This window comes from Talaromyces rugulosus, chromosome V (assembly GCF_013368755.1).
Source record: "Talaromyces rugulosus chromosome V, complete sequence".
Taxonomy (NCBI): Eukaryota; Fungi; Ascomycota; class Eurotiomycetes; order Eurotiales; family Trichocomaceae; genus Talaromyces; species Talaromyces rugulosus.
This window is the reverse complement of record NC_049565.1, coordinates 1327456-1345930: the sequence shown is the minus strand read 5'-3', so window position 1 is coordinate 1345930 and position 18475 is coordinate 1327456. Positions and strand designations below refer to the sequence as shown.

The 18475-nt window shown below is 47.2% G+C and overlaps 8 protein-coding genes across 8 annotated transcripts; 7 read left to right on the top strand and 1 right to left on the bottom strand.

Moving 5' to 3' along the window:
• Positions 1 to 70: 70 nt before the first annotated feature.
• Positions 71 to 3084, top strand: TRUGW13939_09017 (uncharacterized protein; the record flags this gene model as incomplete). The annotated part of the gene is made up of 4 exons (XM_035492142.1): positions 71 to 148; positions 218 to 555; positions 626 to 2630; positions 2686 to 3084. The coding sequence occupies 4 exons, from the start codon at positions 71 to 73 to the stop codon at positions 3082 to 3084; spliced, it is 2820 nt and encodes a 939-aa protein (XP_035348035.1).
• Positions 3085 to 3638: 554 nt separating this feature from the next.
• Positions 3639 to 5594, top strand: TRUGW13939_09016 (uncharacterized protein; the record flags this gene model as incomplete). The annotated part of the gene is made up of 1 exon (XM_035492141.1): positions 3639 to 5594. One exon carries the CDS (start codon positions 3639 to 3641, stop codon positions 5592 to 5594), a length of 1956 nt encoding a protein of 651 aa, XP_035348034.1.
• Positions 5595 to 5631: 37 nt separating this feature from the next.
• Positions 5632 to 7076, bottom strand: TRUGW13939_09015 (uncharacterized protein; the record flags this gene model as incomplete). Its single annotated transcript, XM_035492140.1, has 4 exons — positions 5632 to 6028; positions 6091 to 6191; positions 6245 to 6373; positions 6438 to 7076. 4 exons carry the CDS (start codon positions 7074 to 7076, stop codon positions 5632 to 5634), a joined length of 1266 nt encoding a protein of 421 aa, XP_035348033.1.
• Positions 7077 to 8014: 938 nt separating this feature from the next.
• On the top strand, positions 8015 to 9216 carry TRUGW13939_09014 (uncharacterized protein; the record flags this gene model as incomplete). The annotated part of the gene is made up of 2 exons (XM_035492139.1): positions 8015 to 8618; positions 8684 to 9216. 2 exons carry the CDS (start codon positions 8015 to 8017, stop codon positions 9214 to 9216), a joined length of 1137 nt encoding a protein of 378 aa, XP_035348032.1.
• A 488-nt stretch (positions 9217 to 9704) lies between these two features.
• On the top strand, positions 9705 to 10625 carry TRUGW13939_09013 (uncharacterized protein; the record flags this gene model as incomplete). Its single annotated transcript, XM_035492138.1, has 1 exon — positions 9705 to 10625. One exon carries the CDS (start codon positions 9705 to 9707, stop codon positions 10623 to 10625), a length of 921 nt encoding a protein of 306 aa, XP_035348031.1.
• An 891-nt stretch (positions 10626 to 11516) lies between these two features.
• On the top strand, positions 11517 to 14171 carry TRUGW13939_09012 (uncharacterized protein; the record flags this gene model as incomplete). The annotated part of the gene is made up of 1 exon (XM_035492137.1): positions 11517 to 14171. One exon carries the CDS (start codon positions 11517 to 11519, stop codon positions 14169 to 14171), a length of 2655 nt encoding a protein of 884 aa, XP_035348030.1.
• A 465-nt stretch (positions 14172 to 14636) lies between these two features.
• On the top strand, positions 14637 to 17005 carry TRUGW13939_09011 (uncharacterized protein; the record flags this gene model as incomplete). The annotated part of the gene is made up of 7 exons (XM_035492136.1): positions 14637 to 14695; positions 14929 to 15089; positions 15148 to 15644; positions 15690 to 15951; positions 16006 to 16187; positions 16252 to 16435; positions 16488 to 17005. The coding sequence occupies 7 exons, from the start codon at positions 14637 to 14639 to the stop codon at positions 17003 to 17005; spliced, it is 1863 nt and encodes a 620-aa protein (XP_035348029.1).
• Positions 17006 to 17252: 247 nt separating this feature from the next.
• On the top strand, positions 17253 to 18168 carry TRUGW13939_09010 (uncharacterized protein; the record flags this gene model as incomplete). Its single annotated transcript, XM_035492135.1, has 4 exons — positions 17253 to 17303; positions 17361 to 17613; positions 17675 to 18001; positions 18059 to 18168. 4 exons carry the CDS (start codon positions 17253 to 17255, stop codon positions 18166 to 18168), a joined length of 741 nt encoding a protein of 246 aa, XP_035348028.1.
• Between the last annotated feature and the right edge of the window lie 307 nt (positions 18169 to 18475).

Genomic DNA, 18475 nt, shown 5'->3' with positions numbered 1-18475 from the left:
TCCATTTGCTTCGTGGATCGGTTAAATCGTCAAGTTCTTCACCTGCACGCCAGCAGAAGACAAGGGCAGCATGGCGTTCGACAGCGAACCTGTGCGCCCTAGCAGCTGTCCTCTGCCAGGTGAAATTCTGCGAACAGTCATCTCGCATGTACGTCTGCTTCATTCCCCATGGATCTCTTCCCACATAGGTATACCATGCACTGACCCTGCATAACAGGCAGAGCCAACGCAAATGAAAGATCTGGCGCTCGTGTCTCGAGACTTTCACGACACCGTGAGCTCGATACTCTATAGACACATCCACCACACCTTTACTGAAGCCGAGGACGAGGATGGGCTCATGCCTGTCGACCTTCTAGCTACCGTCCTTGAAACTCTCGCGGGAGGCGACCACAACTACGCAAAATACATCAAATCATTTACCATTGACGCAGAATCCAGCTCTTGCGCCAAAAAGATTACACACGAGTTAAAGTACGATTGCTCGTCTGGAAAACTGTTGAATGCCTTGTTGCTGGCTGCGCTGAAGAACGCGTCGACATTGGAGACCTTCAAGTAAGACCCGTTGCATATCTCCCTGCGTGGATATCCTCAGATAACTAACGTTATAACAATATTGCTGCAGCTGGGATATCGGCGTTGAACTAAGTCAATCGTTTCTGCTATCTCTTAGCCAGAAGACAACCCTTCAGCATTTATACTTGCGTCTCCAAAAAGGCCCTTCACTTCATTCACGTTCAATCATGAACACATTTCACTCACCCCCACCGTCGAATCACCCCCCCATCAATGTACATCATCATCATCACCACCACCACCCGGACTACATTTCTCCCAACCAAAATCTTTTCGGACACCCAAACCCGCCCGTTCCGTTTGCTGCAAACCACCATACCCAGCTCAACAATAACGCCCGTCTTGGTCGAAAGCTAGGAACGGCCAAGCTTGCCGATGTTCCCAAAAACATTTCTCGATTTTCTAACCTGAAGACTTTGGCTGTCCTGGACATTGACGATTATGAGTACATCCCAGAAATTGCCGAGTGCGTTGCCAATTCTGGGCCTCTGCTGCAAACCTTGAAGCTGTCGTTCTCCAAAAGCCTAGCATGGAAAACACGGACCAAAACCGTCAACGAGAACAACGACTCTGGAGTATCCGCAGATGACGACGCCGATGATTTTAATCCTAGTTTGCCCCATCCGCCTCCGCAATTCATGGTAGTCCCCAACGAATCGCCAGGATCCCCCACTCAATTGCCCACCAGCATGGCTGAGGTTCGCAAGGACAGACATCGCCAAGAAGAGGCTTTGTCTGCAATACTTGGTCTTGCAAAAACCGGGCAAGATCCATCTATTGACCGAATGTTTGAAATGGCTATCTTGGCTGCACACAAGGATGTTCAACGAGCCCATGAAACGACTGTCGCTAGAAACGTTGCTTTTGCTAAAGTCGTGGGGAAAGTTGCTGATGGCTTGCTATCATCTAGTCGTAAGATCATACCACGAGAAAAGCACGCCCTGGAGAAAATCAGCAAGGCAGCAGATATTTGTATCAGAGAAGAAGAGCTTAAGCAGTCTGTAGCTACAGCTAGCTCGAATTCCTTTCAACCACCAACTGCTACAAAGACAACCGGCGAAGACGATGGCACCAATGGCGAGGTAGCTGACGTTGCTGGTACGTCGTCGCCTAAAAAAGAAGGATTTTTCGATAATAAGTTATTTGATTACCTGGAAAAACTTTGCGAAAATTCCTCCTCTGACCCGCCGGTGTTTCCGTTTGAATGGCAGGATAAAAAACTGGCAAACTCAGGACTGACAAGCCCATCTCAACATACGGAAGTTAACAACCCAAAGTCATCTGGCCCGCCTGTCTTCGTACCTTTTCCACTTCTGAATGGCGAGGCTCACCTGGATGGACCTTCTACAGCCGTTAATGGGGACAAAGATGCTCTTTCGGATATCGTCGATATGGAACATCCAGACATAGTGGATGAGAGTGATGAGGATCAGCACTCGGCAGATGAAGATGAAGGATGGGCGAGCAAGGAGCCATCGCAAGTTGATAGCGGCAAGGGAAAGATGCCACAGCAGTCTATCGAGCCAGCTACCCAGAAAGAAGAAAAGGGGTTTGGTTTCCTACGCGCAGGCCAAGGAATATGCCTAGAAAATATGTATCTCTCTCTGATTCCTGTAAGAGCATCCGTGCTTTTCAAGGGTATCGATGTCCCTAGATTGAAACACCTATCCCTTCTCAACGTGGGCTCCCAAGCGGCATTCTGGTCCATGTTGAGCAAGCTGCCAGATCCAGTTCAGCTGACCTCTATCCATACGGATCATGTTACCGATGCGTTTCTTCATGCCCTGAGTGGTCTCGAGTGGGTCACTGAACTGTTTTTGTTTGAACAAAACCAGAAGACTTCCAAAGTGGCCCCTCTAACACCACCAACTACGGTCGGCGTAGAAGATCTTCGACAAAAAGTGTTGAAGAGCCATCTAACCCGCCTTCGTCGGTTGGTTATTCGTAACGAACACAATTCTGGGTGGAGGCTCGGTGTCAAGTCCATCTCCACCCTAGCAAACCGTGGCGCCAACCTAAAAGAACTAATGATTGAGGTGAACTCAGAGGGCTTGGTGAGTTTTCTAACAGTGGACTATATAAATATACGAGATAACTAATTTTTTGTAGCATTTCCTTATGCAGAAAATCACCAAGTTCCGTTGTCTATCGGCTCTGCATATTCTGTTCAACATTCGTGATAACAGCACCACCTTTTTGCGGGAAATGCGCTACAATCTCGCCGATACCATTTGCCATTGCCCATCTATTCCGTTGCAATACATCGGTCTATCTAACTCTAATACTCGGGCAGGCGCCATGCACGTGACGCAGCTACAAAGGAGCCGCTCGCGCCTATCTGTTATCAGTTCTGGGGAGCCGGTAAGCTCTGATGCAAGCCCAACAGATGGGTATGATACTGATGACGAGGTTGAGCGATCTTCCCCGATCCTGAAAAAGGACCTGAAGCGCTCTGCGGTTGAAGGAGTCAAGATGTGGCAGCGTGATGCCTGGGGGATGAAGCTGTAGCCTTGTACTATCTTTGTGTCTTTTGATTCATCTAGCAGGGGGACAGATGAAATATTTCCGGCGTGATATCTAGCATCTTTCCGACGTGTCGTGAAGATTTGTTTTTCTGCTTGATTGAAAGCGACTTTTATTTACTAGGATAAAGTAAATAGTCAAGGCTTTTAAGCGAGAAATTCATAAAATTCATTAGAAGATTAACCGAATTAGCATTCAAAGTAAACCAAGTACTAATTAAACCAACGTTAGCTCAATAATGAACGTTCAATGACCGAAATTTTCAGCGAATGATTCGAGAACACGACGAGGCTGCATTGGAAATGCTGTGCAACGTTCGCAAAGCAACGCCCAATTATATCAATTTATCCTATCCGTATTAACCGCCTTCAAATGCTATATACTACCAACGTCAATTGATGCCGATGCTGGATTACAATGTTTTCATCAATCTTATTCAAGAAAGCCCTAACCCTAACACCAAAACATCTAAGCATTGAATCAAATTGATATATAAAGCTTTAGATTTGATCATCCAAAGTTTATATTGATATAACAAAATGGCTCAGTATTCGAGCGAAGTAATCAGTGCAGAGAACATCGCTCTCTTCTCCCTTTTGCACGGCGTTCCTGTACGACCATCGACCAATAAAGCCAGCAGAAACAGCTGGAACCTGCCTGCCCAACAGACCAATCGTCAAAATTATAGCCTATCATTCGATACAGAGCGCAGACTGGCGGATACCCTAGCCTTCCTGTCAAGTATCAAAGATGACCCAGATCACATCCCCGCTATCTGCGTGGGGGAAGACCCAGACGAAAAAAATAGCTTGAACGTGTACATCGCGATAAACAAATGTCGCTGGGGTGATGGAGATGATCTCCTTCAGACCGTGAAGGATGGATTTGAACAGTTGTTCCGTATACTTGAAAAGTGCTCTTTTCCTCCTCATCATAAAAAAGAAGACGATGAATATGGTGATAGACGCAAAGTCAAGGAACAGGTTTTCTCGGCCGTCGTGTCAATGTGCTCGTCGCGCATTCTGGCTAGGTTATCTTTAGGCCCACGGGCCAAATTGAAAGCTAAAAAGGACTTTAAGAAAGGCATTGTGGAAGTTATAGATTTCGTGAACCGACAACGAAATGATAGAAACCAAAGCACGCTATCTTTGTTTACGACAAAGGCTAGAGAATTAGTCAAGTTGGTGGATCTGTGGACCAAATATCAGACTCAAACTCCCTTGGAGGATCTTGTTGAAGGTGTCTATCAGTTGCAAAAGACAGAAACAGTGCAGCGTATTCTAGACGGAATGTCGAATAGAGACATGGACCCTTTACGGCGAGCCAGCCTCCTCAACGTCGTCAAAAAGGTCGCAAGGTATCGCCAAGCTGCAAGATTTCTATATCGGCTGGTAGCCAAGGAACAACATTTGAGTAAACTTAAAGCAATCGCTGTCAATCTTCCCAAGGAGTATTTTGAAAAGTCAGTTCCAAGTAGTGTCGATTATTATCCACGGCTTTCCTCGGTCCTCTTTAGGATCCATCCAAAGTATGCAAAGGAAAAAAGCCTGGGCCAGATTCGTCGTTTATTATTGACCAAAAAAGAAAAGTCTGTCGACGAAGATTTTTCAGAAAGAGTCCTCAAAACGCTGAACGAAGCCAAAATTCACGCTGAAGTCCAGCTTATTGCTCATTGCGAGTCTCAGCTGCCTGGTGGTTCTATGGGTTTGCCTCCTCGGGTCATATGCTCTAGCAAGGATGCATGCTATCTTTGCAATTTAGCCATTTATCTATATAGAGGAAAGATGCATACACCTCGATCCCATGGGAGACTATATCCTGGCTGGCGATTACCATTACAGCAACATCAACAGTTGGGGGTCAGTTTTAACCAGGCTATTGAAACAAAAATCAAAGAGAGCTTGATGTTCCTATTTCAGAAGCAGCAAAGAATAAACTATCCATTCCCCATGGAAAGCACACTTGGAACCCTACCATCATCCAATACCACGTTGTATGGTTCTTCTATAAGGGACGAATCGGTCATTTCAAGGATTGGCCTAGGACATGAAGTACCTGTACGTACTTTACTGTCAGTGGGAAACCAAGAGCCCACCGGCTTTAAACCTGGTGAAAAATCCAAGTCGCGCGACTTGATTTCAGACATTCGGTCTCAAGACTCTCATTTATCCAATGAAGATGAAATGCTTCCTAGAGGCATAGCTTTAAAAAAGACGATCAAACCACAGAATGCACCGTTTGTTTACTCGAATGGGCTGTTGGAGGTGCAAATGGACCTCGAACCGCCAGACCCAAGTAAATTGGCGACAAACCAGACAAGTCTGGCCTACAGCATTGAATGGCTTGATAAGGCAGCCGAAATACAAGAAAAATGCCATTCGGGATGCGTTATAGATGTAGGGACTCTCCAAGGGGAAGTATTTCACGAAATATGTGGCAAAAATAGCCTTTACATGAGGTTTGAAAATTCGGTATTTAGATTAAGATTCCACTAATGATATTTCCAAATGCTATATACATCAATTGGTATTTCTACCAAACCTCGTTCACACCAGGATTCATACGCCACTGCTGAAAAGGTACAATCATCCAAAGCAACGAGCCCAGCGAATCCAAACCCTCACACCAAGCAAGAATATCCGGTACGATATCAAGATCTCCGTGCGACACTGACATGTCCTGAAAATTCCCAGCCTCGTTCAGCCGCAGCAAATCGCCCACCTTTAGAGTCTTTGTCGTCTTACGTCGTGATAGATAGCGTTCGTACTCGGTGCGCCAGATGAAATTCGTTGGTGCTTCCCACAGGTCGCGTGTCGCTGGCAGCAGGATTGTTTCGATGTTGTTGCGGCATGAGGTCTCGTATGTGTTTCTCTCGGGCTCTAAAAGGCAATCCAGCATCAGATTGATCATCAAGAGCACCGTTATTGTCCTGTGTTGTACAATAGAAATTAGATTTTGGGGTTCATGATATAGGTGTGTTTGGGGACAAACCTTCTGCCGCTCTCTTCGTGAACCCACTGCTCCCGGGCCGGTGTCTGGTGCAAGGTTTCAGTATCTAGCTTGTTTTTGTCAGAGGCACTCATGGCAATTTCCTGGTATACAGTTAGCCAAATGTCCAAAATTAGGTCCCGGCTGGTTGGCTCACAAGAACAGTCCTTAACATAGACTCAGTTTCGTTACTGTCGCCGCTCTCCGGGTCCTGAGTTTGGAGCAGTATATAAATCGTTACAGCTTGTAGAGCTGCTAACTGGTGGTATATATCAAAACTTTCATGCTATCAAAGATGGTAAATTAGGATCGACTATTTCGAGATTAGTTTCTGCTCGGACTGTACTAACCTCGCGGCGAAGTCGGTCTCTCTCGGCATAGATCATTTTCCAGACAAAGTCGGCGTTTTGTGGTGTCCGAGAAAAGAACATCTCTACCAGACCAGCACATATTGCAAGTTCTTTTAATAGACATTGATGTCTTCCGCTCTTCGCACAGTCAAACGCGAGCTGTTCATGCACGTGGCATGGCGGTGTAATAAATGGCGGCAGATGTTGTCCCTGGATCAGCATCTTGGGAAAACTCGTCAATTGCCCTACAATAACACTGCTCAGCGCACAGTTTCGGAGTATGTGTCGCCGCTGAAAAATCCGACGAGGCGGGCGTGGCTCGAGTGAGGCTGGGGCAGTGCACTTATGACTGGAGCGTGACGTCGCAACCTGCCCGCCCAGAAACCATATATTCGAGATGCTTGGAGGGGGGCCAGCCATTGGGATGGTTTCGACATCGAACGACTCTTCCTCAATTTCTGACAGCCCTTGTTGTCCAGTCCAGACGGGAAACGGGGCGGACAGGTTAGACACGTCCAGCGATGGGCCTAGCTTTGGTGTATTCAGAGACCGTTCATCAACAGCGTTGATGGCAGCCCAGTCTAGCTCAATATCGTTCTGCTGCTGCTCTGCCTCCGCGGGTTGAGATGGTGGATGCATGAACATGGAGGTTGAAAGAGCAGAAAAGTCACCAGAGTCCTCTAAGTGCAGCCCCGGGGCCTCGCCCAAGATCTCCGATGGTGTTGAAAACGATCTAGACGTTCTGGACGTCGATGCATATGCATATGGACTTGGATTGCCGGCTTTCCAGTCATAAACGCATCGCGTGCCTCGTTCGGAGCAGCGAGAGCAACTGGGGGTTGCTTGGTTGCATCTCAGCTTGGATTGTCTACACCGCACACAGGACTTTTTCCTTGAGAGCGGCATGACCTAATACGAGAGATGGCTGAATTCCGATAATGCGTGGAAAAATGGGTTGATCGGAGTCGTCAATATGCTTTCTCGACGAAGTCCGCGGAGTTCAGGTGGGTCGGAAAAAGTGTCTTTAGAGAAGAATAATGCTGGACATCGACTTCCAAACAGCTATTGTTTCACGATTTTCTCCTCACTGCAAGAATAATACAGATCCGTGTGCGATACCTAGCCTTTGATGATGTTGAAGCGTCAACTGGTGTGTTGGGGTGTAGTTGTAGGGTTCCATGTCGTTGTCGGAGTTCAGGTGGGTCCGTCGCAATCGAGGAGTGGATTCATCATTATTATAAATCAAATCATCAGTAAACTATACGATGAACAACCAATAGGAACAACGCCCCTGCGAAATCGACATAGGGCTGGCGTGCTTCTTACTTTATTCGACCCCAAGCTCTGATGGCGATATGTCGGAACCATCACCAGCCCTAATTCTGAAATATCGGAATCCCGCGGTCACGACGATTTTGGATTATTAAGACAATGTCACCATTTTGAGAACATTTGAAAGCAATTCCAAAGAAAATGTATAAATAGAGCCTCGTGGAAGTGTACAAGATCGTGAACCATCAAAAACATTGAAAACACTTGAACAATCTGCTCCAGAACATTTCATCCATACGCTCAAAATGGCCCCGATCCGTGTTGGTATCATCGGTCTGACCACCGTCACTCCCTCTGACCAGGGCTATACACCTGGCAGCTGGGGCCTCGTGCACCTTACTGCGCTGACCAGCTCGCCGCATTACAAAATTGTTGCTCTGTGCAACTCCACTGCTGAAAAGGCTCGCAAGTCGATTGAGCAGAACAAGCTCGACCCGGCGACCAAGGCCTATGGCTCCCCCGAGGAACTGGCCCAGGACCCGGAAGTAGATCTTGTTGTCGTGTCCGTCCATGTCGATAAGCATTATGACCTTGCCAAGCCTGCACTTTTGAATAAGAAGAGTGTCTTTGTGGAATTCCCCCTCTCGGCGAAATATCCAGAGGTCGAGGAGTTGGTCAAGCTTGCCGAGCAGGGTAATGTCAAGACTATCGTCGGCGCTCAGGCTCGTGGAAATCTTGCCTTTGCTAAGGTCAGTGAGTTGATCAAGTCCAAGGCTATTGGCGATGTTACCAGCTCTAGCTGGGTCAGTCATATGCCTCTTTCGACTTGGGATGGAATGCTCGACGCCTTGAAGGATTTTACAACATTGGAAGGCGGCCCAAGCCGTGTCAATATTGCTCTGGGACATGGTATGTTACTTTTTATCTGAGACATGTTTATGCGGTATCCGAGAAATTACTAACAGGCTTTCTAGGCTTGGAACCATTCTTGCACGCCTTAGGGGAGTTCAAAACCGTCCAGGCCATCTTCAAGACCCATGGCAAGATAATCCCCCTGTTTGACACCACCGGCAAGGTCGTCAACCCAGAATTCAAGACCACAGCTCCCGAGTACATTCTTATCCAGGGTGTATTGGAGAGCGGTGCCGTGGCATCGATCAATCTGCGTTTCGTGGCGAACTCGGTTGATGACGCCACAATCCGATGGATTATCAGCGGTACGGAGGGCGAGCTCCAGTTTGTCTCTCCGGCAGAGAGCTACGTCCAGGCCGACCTATCTCAATCCAAGCTACGTCTCAAGAAGTGGAAGGGCGAGGTAGAGGAGATCGACTTCAAGCGCGAAGAGCCGGCTCACATCACTAGTGGGACCAACCTTGTCATCAACACGGCTCGCTTGTACGAGTCATTTGCGACTGGAAACGAGAATGGATATCCCTCATTTGAGTCGGCGAGGAAGGTTCACAATCTAATTGAACAGATTAAAAAAGTAGCCGTGTGGGCACCTTAGATTTGGATCGTTCTTGATTCCATGCGGACGGATTATATGCGACGGATGATCTGTATGTAGATATAAGGGCCTCGGATAGCTCTATACGATTGTTGCAAATTTACTATACAATATCAAATCTGTATACAATTTCTTACCAAACTTATGAACGAACAATATTTAAATAAGAAAAGGCTGCTTTGTACGGATTACAGATGGCCGCTTCATGGATTTCCCGAAAGGGAAATTTCGGCGAAACGCTCCAACAATGTCTTCTTCACAAGGTGCATGAACGTGATAAAATTGATGAGGATGGTTCCACAAATATAATCTAATTAGTTATTCCTCGTCCCCAATTGATCTACTTTGTTGGCGTTGGTTAAATGCCAAGCATTCAAATGTTAAAAGAAAAATGTATTTGTCAGCCAGGATCTCCATAGAAAAAGAGTGATGTCATTAATAATCTCTCAACCTCGAGAAATTCACAACTTCTATCATCCACACAAACCATGGCACCCATCAAAAATATCCTAGTTATTGGGGCTGGTGAGCTAGGCAATCAAGTTCTGCGCTTCTTGGCCGACCACCCACAGCGCCAAGGAGCAGTTGTGTCAGTCTTGCTGCGTCCAGCGAGCATTGCGTCTACCAAGCCCGACAAGAAGAGCGATATTGATACCCTCCGCGAGCTCGGGATACAAATTGTCGCCGGCGATGTCGCCCAGGATACAGAGCAAAGCCTGTCGTCAACTTTCGCTAGTCACGATACCATCATTAGCTGCATGGGATTTGCATCAGGAAGAGGCACGCAAGTGAAACTCACCCGCGCTGTGTTATCTGCAGGCATCCCACGATACATACCATGGCAGTTCGGCATTGATTACGATATCATCGGGCGTGGGTCTGCGCAGGAATTATTCGACGAGCAGCTCGATGTTCGCGATTTGCTGCGTGCGCAGACACAAACTAGCTGGGCCATTGTTTCGACGGGGATTTTTACTAGCTTTTTCTTCGAGCCTGGGTTTGGGGTGGTGGATGTTCACAAGGGCACAGTATGTGCGCTTGGAGGCTGGGAGAATCGGGTGACGCTTACCACGGCAGAGGATATTGGCAAGGTCACGGCGGATATTGTTTTCGATGAACAAGACCAGTTTGCCAATAAGCCAATCTTCATTGGTGGAGACACAATAAGTTACGGAGATCTCGCAGAACTGGTTGAGAAAGTCACTGGAAAGACTGTCCAGAAAACAGTCCTCAAGGTGGACGATGCCCAAGCAGCCCTTGCCACAGATCCGGAGAATAATTTGCTCAAGTATCAGATTGTTTGGGGCCAGGGCCGTGGTGTTTCCTGGGACTTGTCGGCAACATGGAACTGGAAGAGGGGAATAACTATGACTACAGCAGAAGAATGGGCGGCGAAGAATCTTGTATAAGCATTTAATAGAAGCAGCTGTCGTATACTCTTCTATATACTATCTGATTGGCCAATCTGTTGATGTCAATATCCAGCCAATCAGGGTGTGCGATACTCTACATTCTGTGGGCCTCCGATAGCGGAGCCAATCAGGTCAGAGTTGCGCTTATGGACCCACCACGGGCAAACTCCGATTGGCTGACTAAATTTTCACTTGGATAGATCACCGAAACTGGTGCTTTTCCTTGAAGGAGACACCAGATTAATAATCCAGCATGCTGCATTTGTGTGAATACGAGCAAGCTGAGGCGCGAGGCCTGGGGAGACGAGCGAGAAGTGCTGAAAAAGTGGACGATCTAGTCCCGTTATGGCCTAGCGACAGTTCCTTTGCTTTCTAGCGGGGAAAGAGGGGCGGTAGTTACCGTATCAGGAAAGGCGCTGTCATTCACAGGGCGCGCGCAGTCGGTATGACTCGACTCGACTGTCTCAACAATGATAATGTCCTCCCAGCAACCCTGCTCGTTCCTTGTTTGATACTCAGCCAGCACACCGCTCTTGTTTCCAATGTGCTCGTGATCATTGAACTGATATAAAACCAGACTGCAGCGGAACACCTGTTCTTGCACCTGCAACTCTCTACCGGAAACTCGCAGACTTCCATCTGCCCTCTTCCTCGCATCTTTTATGCGTTTGGTTTCTCACCTGTGTTTCACCTGCAGCCATCTCTCGTATATATAGTTCTTTGTTTCTCTTTTTCATCAGCCTGCCTGCCATTTGCTTGACATCCCTGCTGTGTCGACCCGGCTAACCAGCGCTGCGCACGGTCTGACCTGTCAGACGCTGTCTGATTCGAGCGGCGCCTATCGCGACGTCAGCAGCTGAAAACCAGCACTGAAAACGCCCCGGAATAATGGAGTACTTTGATTTTGAAGAGGCCTCGTTCGCCTCTAACAGTAATGTGCAGGACGATGTTGCATCCGATTGCCAGGAAAGAGACGAAGCCGATGCCGTGGAAAGCTTCGATTCTCTCTTCTTCGACAAGACCTTTCAGCTGCACTCGAACAATTCGGACGCTGCGGCTGACAATGAGGGGCCCTACAAGGACGATGACCTTCCAGTAGCCCCTCCAGTCGTCGTGCCTGATCCCGTTGCTGGCGGCGACTATCCCATGTTTCGATCCACCGAACCGTGTGATTTCTGTCGCCGCATGGGATTTAACTGCTTCATCATCAAAAGAGGTGTTTTGAACAACGGCTGTACCTGCTGTGTATCACTCTACCGAGAGTGTAGCTTCACCCACGCCAAAGCTCCGGGCAAATTCCTCCACACATTACACCCTGTCGGTGAAGACATTGTCACTTCGACCGGTGGGCTCACGGGCAGACGTGCTCTGAAATCGGTAGGCTCCAACAAGTTTGACGATCTCGAAGCTCGTGGCAGGAAAAGCGGTGCTCGTTTCGGACGCGACGCAATTCGGGTGTTGAAGACCTGGCTTACCGAGCACTATCAACACCCCTATCCCTCCGAAGAGGAAAAGGACGATCTCAAGGAACGCACTGGTTTGAAACGTAGCCAGATTGCAAACTGGCTGGCGAATGCTCGTCGACGTGGAAAAGTTCGTCCGCCCACACGTAGCACCTCGCCCGTTCCGGGGGCAGTGAACATTTCAAGACACTCGTCTACCTCCTCCTCGTCGTCTCCCAGCGTTGATATCTCTCTCATGACCCCACTTGAACGATGGAAGCACTCCCCTCCTGAAAACGAACCTGCGTCAACCAGCGATATTATTCGAGCCATGGCCAATCCGCCTTTTCCTGCGTCCCCTTCGCAGCTGCAGCTACAATATCTCCAATCGCGCCCTTCTCTTTCGGCACATGGCAGATCTGCCTCTCGGAAAACTGGTTCTAGCAATGACTCTAATTCCATTTTCCAATCTCGGTCTGTGAGCAGTTTTGAAACCGAGAATAAATCTTCCATCTCCGACTTTTCATTCGCTTCTGCATTTTCTCATCGCTCTTCTCAGCCGTCATTGAACTCGGCCGATCGAAAGGAACGTCGGCGACGGCGCAAGCAAATGCCACCTGTTCCACCATTTGAACGACAAAAGACCCGAAGTGCCCGGATCTTCCAGTGCACATTCTGTACCGACTCGTTTCCTGCCAAGTACGACTGGCAACGGCATGAAAAGTCTTTGCATTTGGCCTTGGAAAAATGGACTTGTGCTCCCCAAGGAGGCACCATAGTTACAGTCGATGGCCAGAAAGCTTGTGCTTTTTGCAGAGCGCTAGACCCTACTGAAGACCACCTAGAGACGGTGCATAATTTCTCAGCATGCCAAGAAAAGACAGTGCAAGAGCGCACATTCTACCGTAAAGACCATCTTAACCAACATCTCCGATTGATGCACAATGTGAAACTCGAAACCTGGATGAACCAATGGCGAAGCACCACAACTGAGATCAAGTCACGCTGTGGCTTTTGTGATACCCAGTTCACCACGTGGAAAGATCGTGTTGACCATCTGGCGCAACATTTTAAGAATGGCGCAGACATGTCAAAGTGGAAAGGAGATTGGGGCTTCGAGCCATATGTCCGGCGCCTAGTTGAGAATGCAGTGCCGCCATACCTTATCGGAGAGGAACGGATCTCACCACAACCCTACAAGGCAACCGCTCAGAGGGTAGTCGGATCTACTTCGCAGCTCCCCATAGCACAAGACGCAAACTGCTTTATGCGTTTGGAGAAAGAACTCAAATTGTTCGTTCAGAGCAAGCTGCAAGCCGGTACGAAGCCTAGCGATCAGGAAATCCAGGACCAGGCTCGGATCACTATATACGGATCCGACGACCACTGGAACCAAACCTGCGCTGATAACCCGGTATGGCTGAGCATCTTGAAACGAGATTGCGGAGTCGAAGATGTGCCTGAGGCGGGTTATCTTGAGCTCAATGATCTAGGCATGCAGCCTCCTTTCGCTGGAGCGATACAACGGCCTCCATTAGAAACCAATCCTATGGCCGGCCATTTGCGAAAGTCATGGCTCAGTCAGGCATCGCTGCATAGTCGTACAGGCTCGAGATCGGGAATGCACAGTCCAGGTTTTGTTTCCAGCGGATTCCATTCGGCTGGTCCAAGCATGCCTGGCAGTCTAACTGGAAGTTTTGTTGGCAGCACTGGCGTATCCTCTGGCGCAAACATCCCAGCCTTATCCAGTGGTTGGGCTAGCAGCCTATCTGCCGCCGACCAGTCATCCTCTGCCCCGGCCAGCGCTGTGGTTGATCCGTTTGCGGGGATGGACTTTGATATGGACTTTCTGGAGCAGTTCAACGATCCTTACCCAGCTATGTCACAAGATATAGCAGGCATTGACGCATCTGGGCTCAATATAACGAGCATATCATCTCATGAGACCGGACATCCCATCCCTGGAAAGGACGCACAAACCTATTCCATAAGCACCTCCGAGACGCAGCCGATATCTATCCCTGCCACTTCTGCTAGTGTTGACCCGAGTTTCCAGCAGTATCCTGATATACCGTACCTGGCGAGGTCCAATTTTCAGTAAAGAATAGACTGCCAGCAAGATTGTTTTCTCGTTGTTTGTAATCATTTTGGCGTTTGGCATGGTTGATAAATGTTTAATGAATTGTTGTTAAAACTCATTTTCTCGAAGAAAAATAAAAGTGTGAAACTGAGGAACTAGGGTCGTATTTATGCTCTTTTGCCCAGTCACTAGATGTGGCGCTGGCATTGATGTAACAAGCTCTGCGCCCTACGCCCTATGAAGTACATGAGTTTGACCATGTTGGCTATGACAAGATGACAAATTAACTAATTGAAAAAAAGGCATGTGTTCAATAATGCATTACCTTACATGTGTTGATTGGTATTATTAGTTTATTGTGCTAAAATGCAACAAATTGTCGTTGACATCGATTTACCCCGCCGTAGAACAATGAATAGTAGTAGCAAGACGATCTACGGGGACAAAGACTCTTCTTACAAATTCCCACAATGATATTGATAAAAAATGCATCGCCAGAGAAAAACAAAGGATCGACCAGCAACTGCAGAGAGAACTGTCACTGCGTATGTAGATCTAGCTCCGCTTTACACCGGAATTGGATTGAATTAATTGAATTGCATACAGATGTCGAAGATGCAGACAGCGAAAAGTAAAATGCTCTGGAGTCGCCCCTTGTCGCAATTGCTCCAACCGGCGACTACCTTGTATTTTCGATGAGGCTGATAGACGCATTGTCATTTCGGAAAGGTTCTTCTTCTTGGGAATAATAGTATGCTCATTTAGCTGACAGCTTTAGACATCTTCGCGACCTGGAACACCGTGCAAGGCATCCCGCTCGACTAGAAGGGAGAGAACGAGAAGAGTCTCATTACGAGACGCCCATAATTGACGATGAAAGCTTTGTGGTTCATTCTAATTTAGAGTCTAGTGATGTGACACAAAATCTTAACAAAAAAGGTATGACATCTCGGAATAACCCAAGTTGTCAAGCAAGTGTATCTGAAATATTAGCAAGGACACCATCTACCCACTTGGGATTTCAGTCAACAATTACAAAAGATATTAGGAGCGGACTTGAACGGCCATTCTCCACACTCTGACTCATACAAAGTCCCTCTAGGGGATGAGACATTCTTGGATTCTTTGGAGTCGGCTTTTCCACCGAAACAGTATATCATTCACCTCGCTCATGTGGTGGACTTCCATGTCAATACAAACTATTGCCTTTTTAACATTACTGTCTTTATTGACCAGCTGAATAAGGTGGCTCCAGACACAATATCTGGCGCATTCAAAGTGAAATTGTCACTGATAGTCGCCCTTGGCAGACTCTTTCTCGAAAAAGGGGCAACGGTATCTGGTCCGCCAGGAATAACAGACTTTCTCAGAGGGGTTCGCGATTTTAAACCACACACAATGACAGATGAAGATCCGTCAATAGCTGTTGAGTGTCTCTGCCTGTTGGCTACATATGCGCAAGCAGCTGATATGCATCGAATGGCGTATCTCTATGTAAGAGACTCCCCACGGTGATTCTGTGTGCCTAACATTAGATAGATTGGACAAGCATCTCGAATAGCACGGGCCTGGAAATTGGACTGCGGCGATGGCGATATCATGACTATTGGAATCAAGCATACTCAAAAGCTGTGGTTGACTGTTTGCACTCTTGATCAAAGACTATCTGCCACTATAGGTGTCTCACCCGATACCGGTTCTACAGAGCAACCTTTTGTGAGCAGCTACTTCAACGACGCATCTAATATTGAAATCCCACTCAACCTTGAAATTGCTAATATACTAACTCGAGTTGTCAAAGGTACGTCCACCTACTCATCCACTCTTTCCCTTTCCAGACTAAATGTAAGAGTAGTTTTGTCTCAACACCAAATCGAGGATGCCCTGACCTCCTCATTCGTCGGCAAGATCTCCACGGAGCTTACGTATTTGCAAAGTCTCGTAGAGCACATGAAAAATATACAGCCCCTCTGTTCTACGCCGTCACTTTTGACAACGTCGAGGCAAGTCGCCACGCTACATCTCCAATTTTATCATGTAAGATGCCCAGCTCGATATTGTGGTCCACCAGAATTTGATTTCTCTGATTGGTTATTTTCAGTGCATTATGGTTGCTACGAGACCTGTTCTTCTGTGCCTGCTGAAACGTGGCCTGCAAGAACCGGTATCCATTATAGAGGAGAGTGTGTCGTTTGAGACTCTCTTCAAAATTATGCAAACATGCATCAATGCAGCGAATTGCACTCTGAGCATTATTTCTGCACTTTATGAACAGAATCTGTTAGGTGAGACTCCACAAAACCATTGTTTTACACACATCGTAACATGAATACACAGAAACGTTTATGTTTTTGGATATGGAGATGACTTTCCAGGCGTCATTATGCCTAATACTTGGCAATAAAATCTTCCCAAAAGCCACCGAATCATACTACATCCCCTTGGCAGAAAAGGTGCTTCAATATATGTGTCACACAGGGAGTATTCCGGCGGGTCTGCTTCAAAAAGAGCTGAGTTTTCTACATGGACTTATTGCGGATCATAATATCCTGTCATTTCACCAGCTTTTCGGAAGAAACAGCTCGTTTTGGGTTGATAATAACTTTCTTGACAAGCGTCTTAGCATGATTCAGGTTGGGCTGGATTTAACCAACGCAATTCTTGGTGTGATTGAAATCCCATCTCTGAATGGTTTCTCTGCAGAAAACGCCCCGGAATCTTCGCTTCAAGCAACCAGGACAGAGCTCAATAATAATAGCATATCCCACGAGTATCAAATGGACGGCATAGACCCGGTGGACACTTCGTTCAGTTTTGATATGGCAGATCTCCAGTGGTTAGACTGTGTGCAATAAAACGTCTATTTCTTATTTACCATAAATATACATAACCTAAGAGGTTTTTTTTTTCAAATAATTATATTATTGTTGAAGGAGTACTCCAATTTTGCGGAGACTGTACCAGTTGACCCCGCTAAATTCCTCGGGGCGGCCATCCGAACCGTTGAATCTTAACATGACACGCATTCCACTCTCTGATTCACGAACTGAAATTTATTCATTATTTTATAGCAAATTGATTCCTTCTAGGAGTTGCTAGATAATGCTCCAGAACAACCTCCTCCGAAATGTGGCCCAGGATCAAATATGCCTAGTAAGAACAATTGAAGCAATAAAATTCGATTTCGAAGTAACTAATCGATTTTCCCAGGCAGTAGGCATCAAAGTGGTCAACAGCAATGAGATCGTGCAGCTCGCTCGGGCTGCTGGATACGATTCTGTCTTTATTGACCTGGAGCATTCTATATTGTCACAGAAAAATGCCAGTCGGCTTTGTTCTTCATCCCTCTTGTCTGGGATCACGCCCTTTGTGCGCGTACCTCACCAGTGCGGTAATGGATATGTCCAGAGGGTTCTCGATGGCGGCGCAATGGGCATTGTATTTCCTCATATTAACACCGTTGGTAAATGAACCTCCTTAGTTATTTCTGTCTGACAAGTAATGAAGCTGAAAAAATAAATTAGAAGAGGCCAAAAGTGCAGTTTCGGCGACAAAGTTTCCTCCCAAGGGGAAACGCTCTCTTACAGCCGCACTGCCGCAGTTTGATTTCCAGAGAATCGCGGCAAAGGATCTGATGCAGCAGCTGAACAGTGCTGGATCTACTGTCTTTATCATGGTAGAGACCGTTGAATGTCTAGAGAACATCGATGCCATCGCCGCCGTTGACGGGGTGGATGTGTTGCTGCTCGGCGCCAACGACTTGTCACTAGAATTGGGGATTTTGGGCGAGTGGGAGCATGCGAAGCTCCAGAATGCCCTTGAGACTATTGCTGCTGCTGCACAGAGGGCAGGTAAGATTTTTGGGCTTGCGGGTTTGTATACAAGACCGGATATATGCAAATATGCAGTCAGGAATCTGGGCGCGAGGTACATTTTGGGACATCTAGATATTGGCTTGTTGGCCATGGCGATGAACAAGAATGTGGAGCAGCTACGAGAGATGAATACAAAACATTGATTCTTCTTCTTCTTTCTCTTTAATGATAAATACATGTATTATCGAAGTGGCATTGGGATTACTCTCCCGGCTGCATGTCTAGCACTAGGCTTTGGTTCGCTTTCGCTTGCATATTAATAGTGTCACATACATGACTTCTGGTCTCGAAATCATCTCATCAACAACACATTTACGGGGTATGCACCAATCGCGCTTCGATCGTCGCCTCGGAAGGGCTTTCCGAGCTTTGCGGAGGGGGCTGCCGTCTTCTATATTTCTTTCAAATATGTCTCCGGCATGAAGAAGCTATTAAAACGGTAAAAAGGGA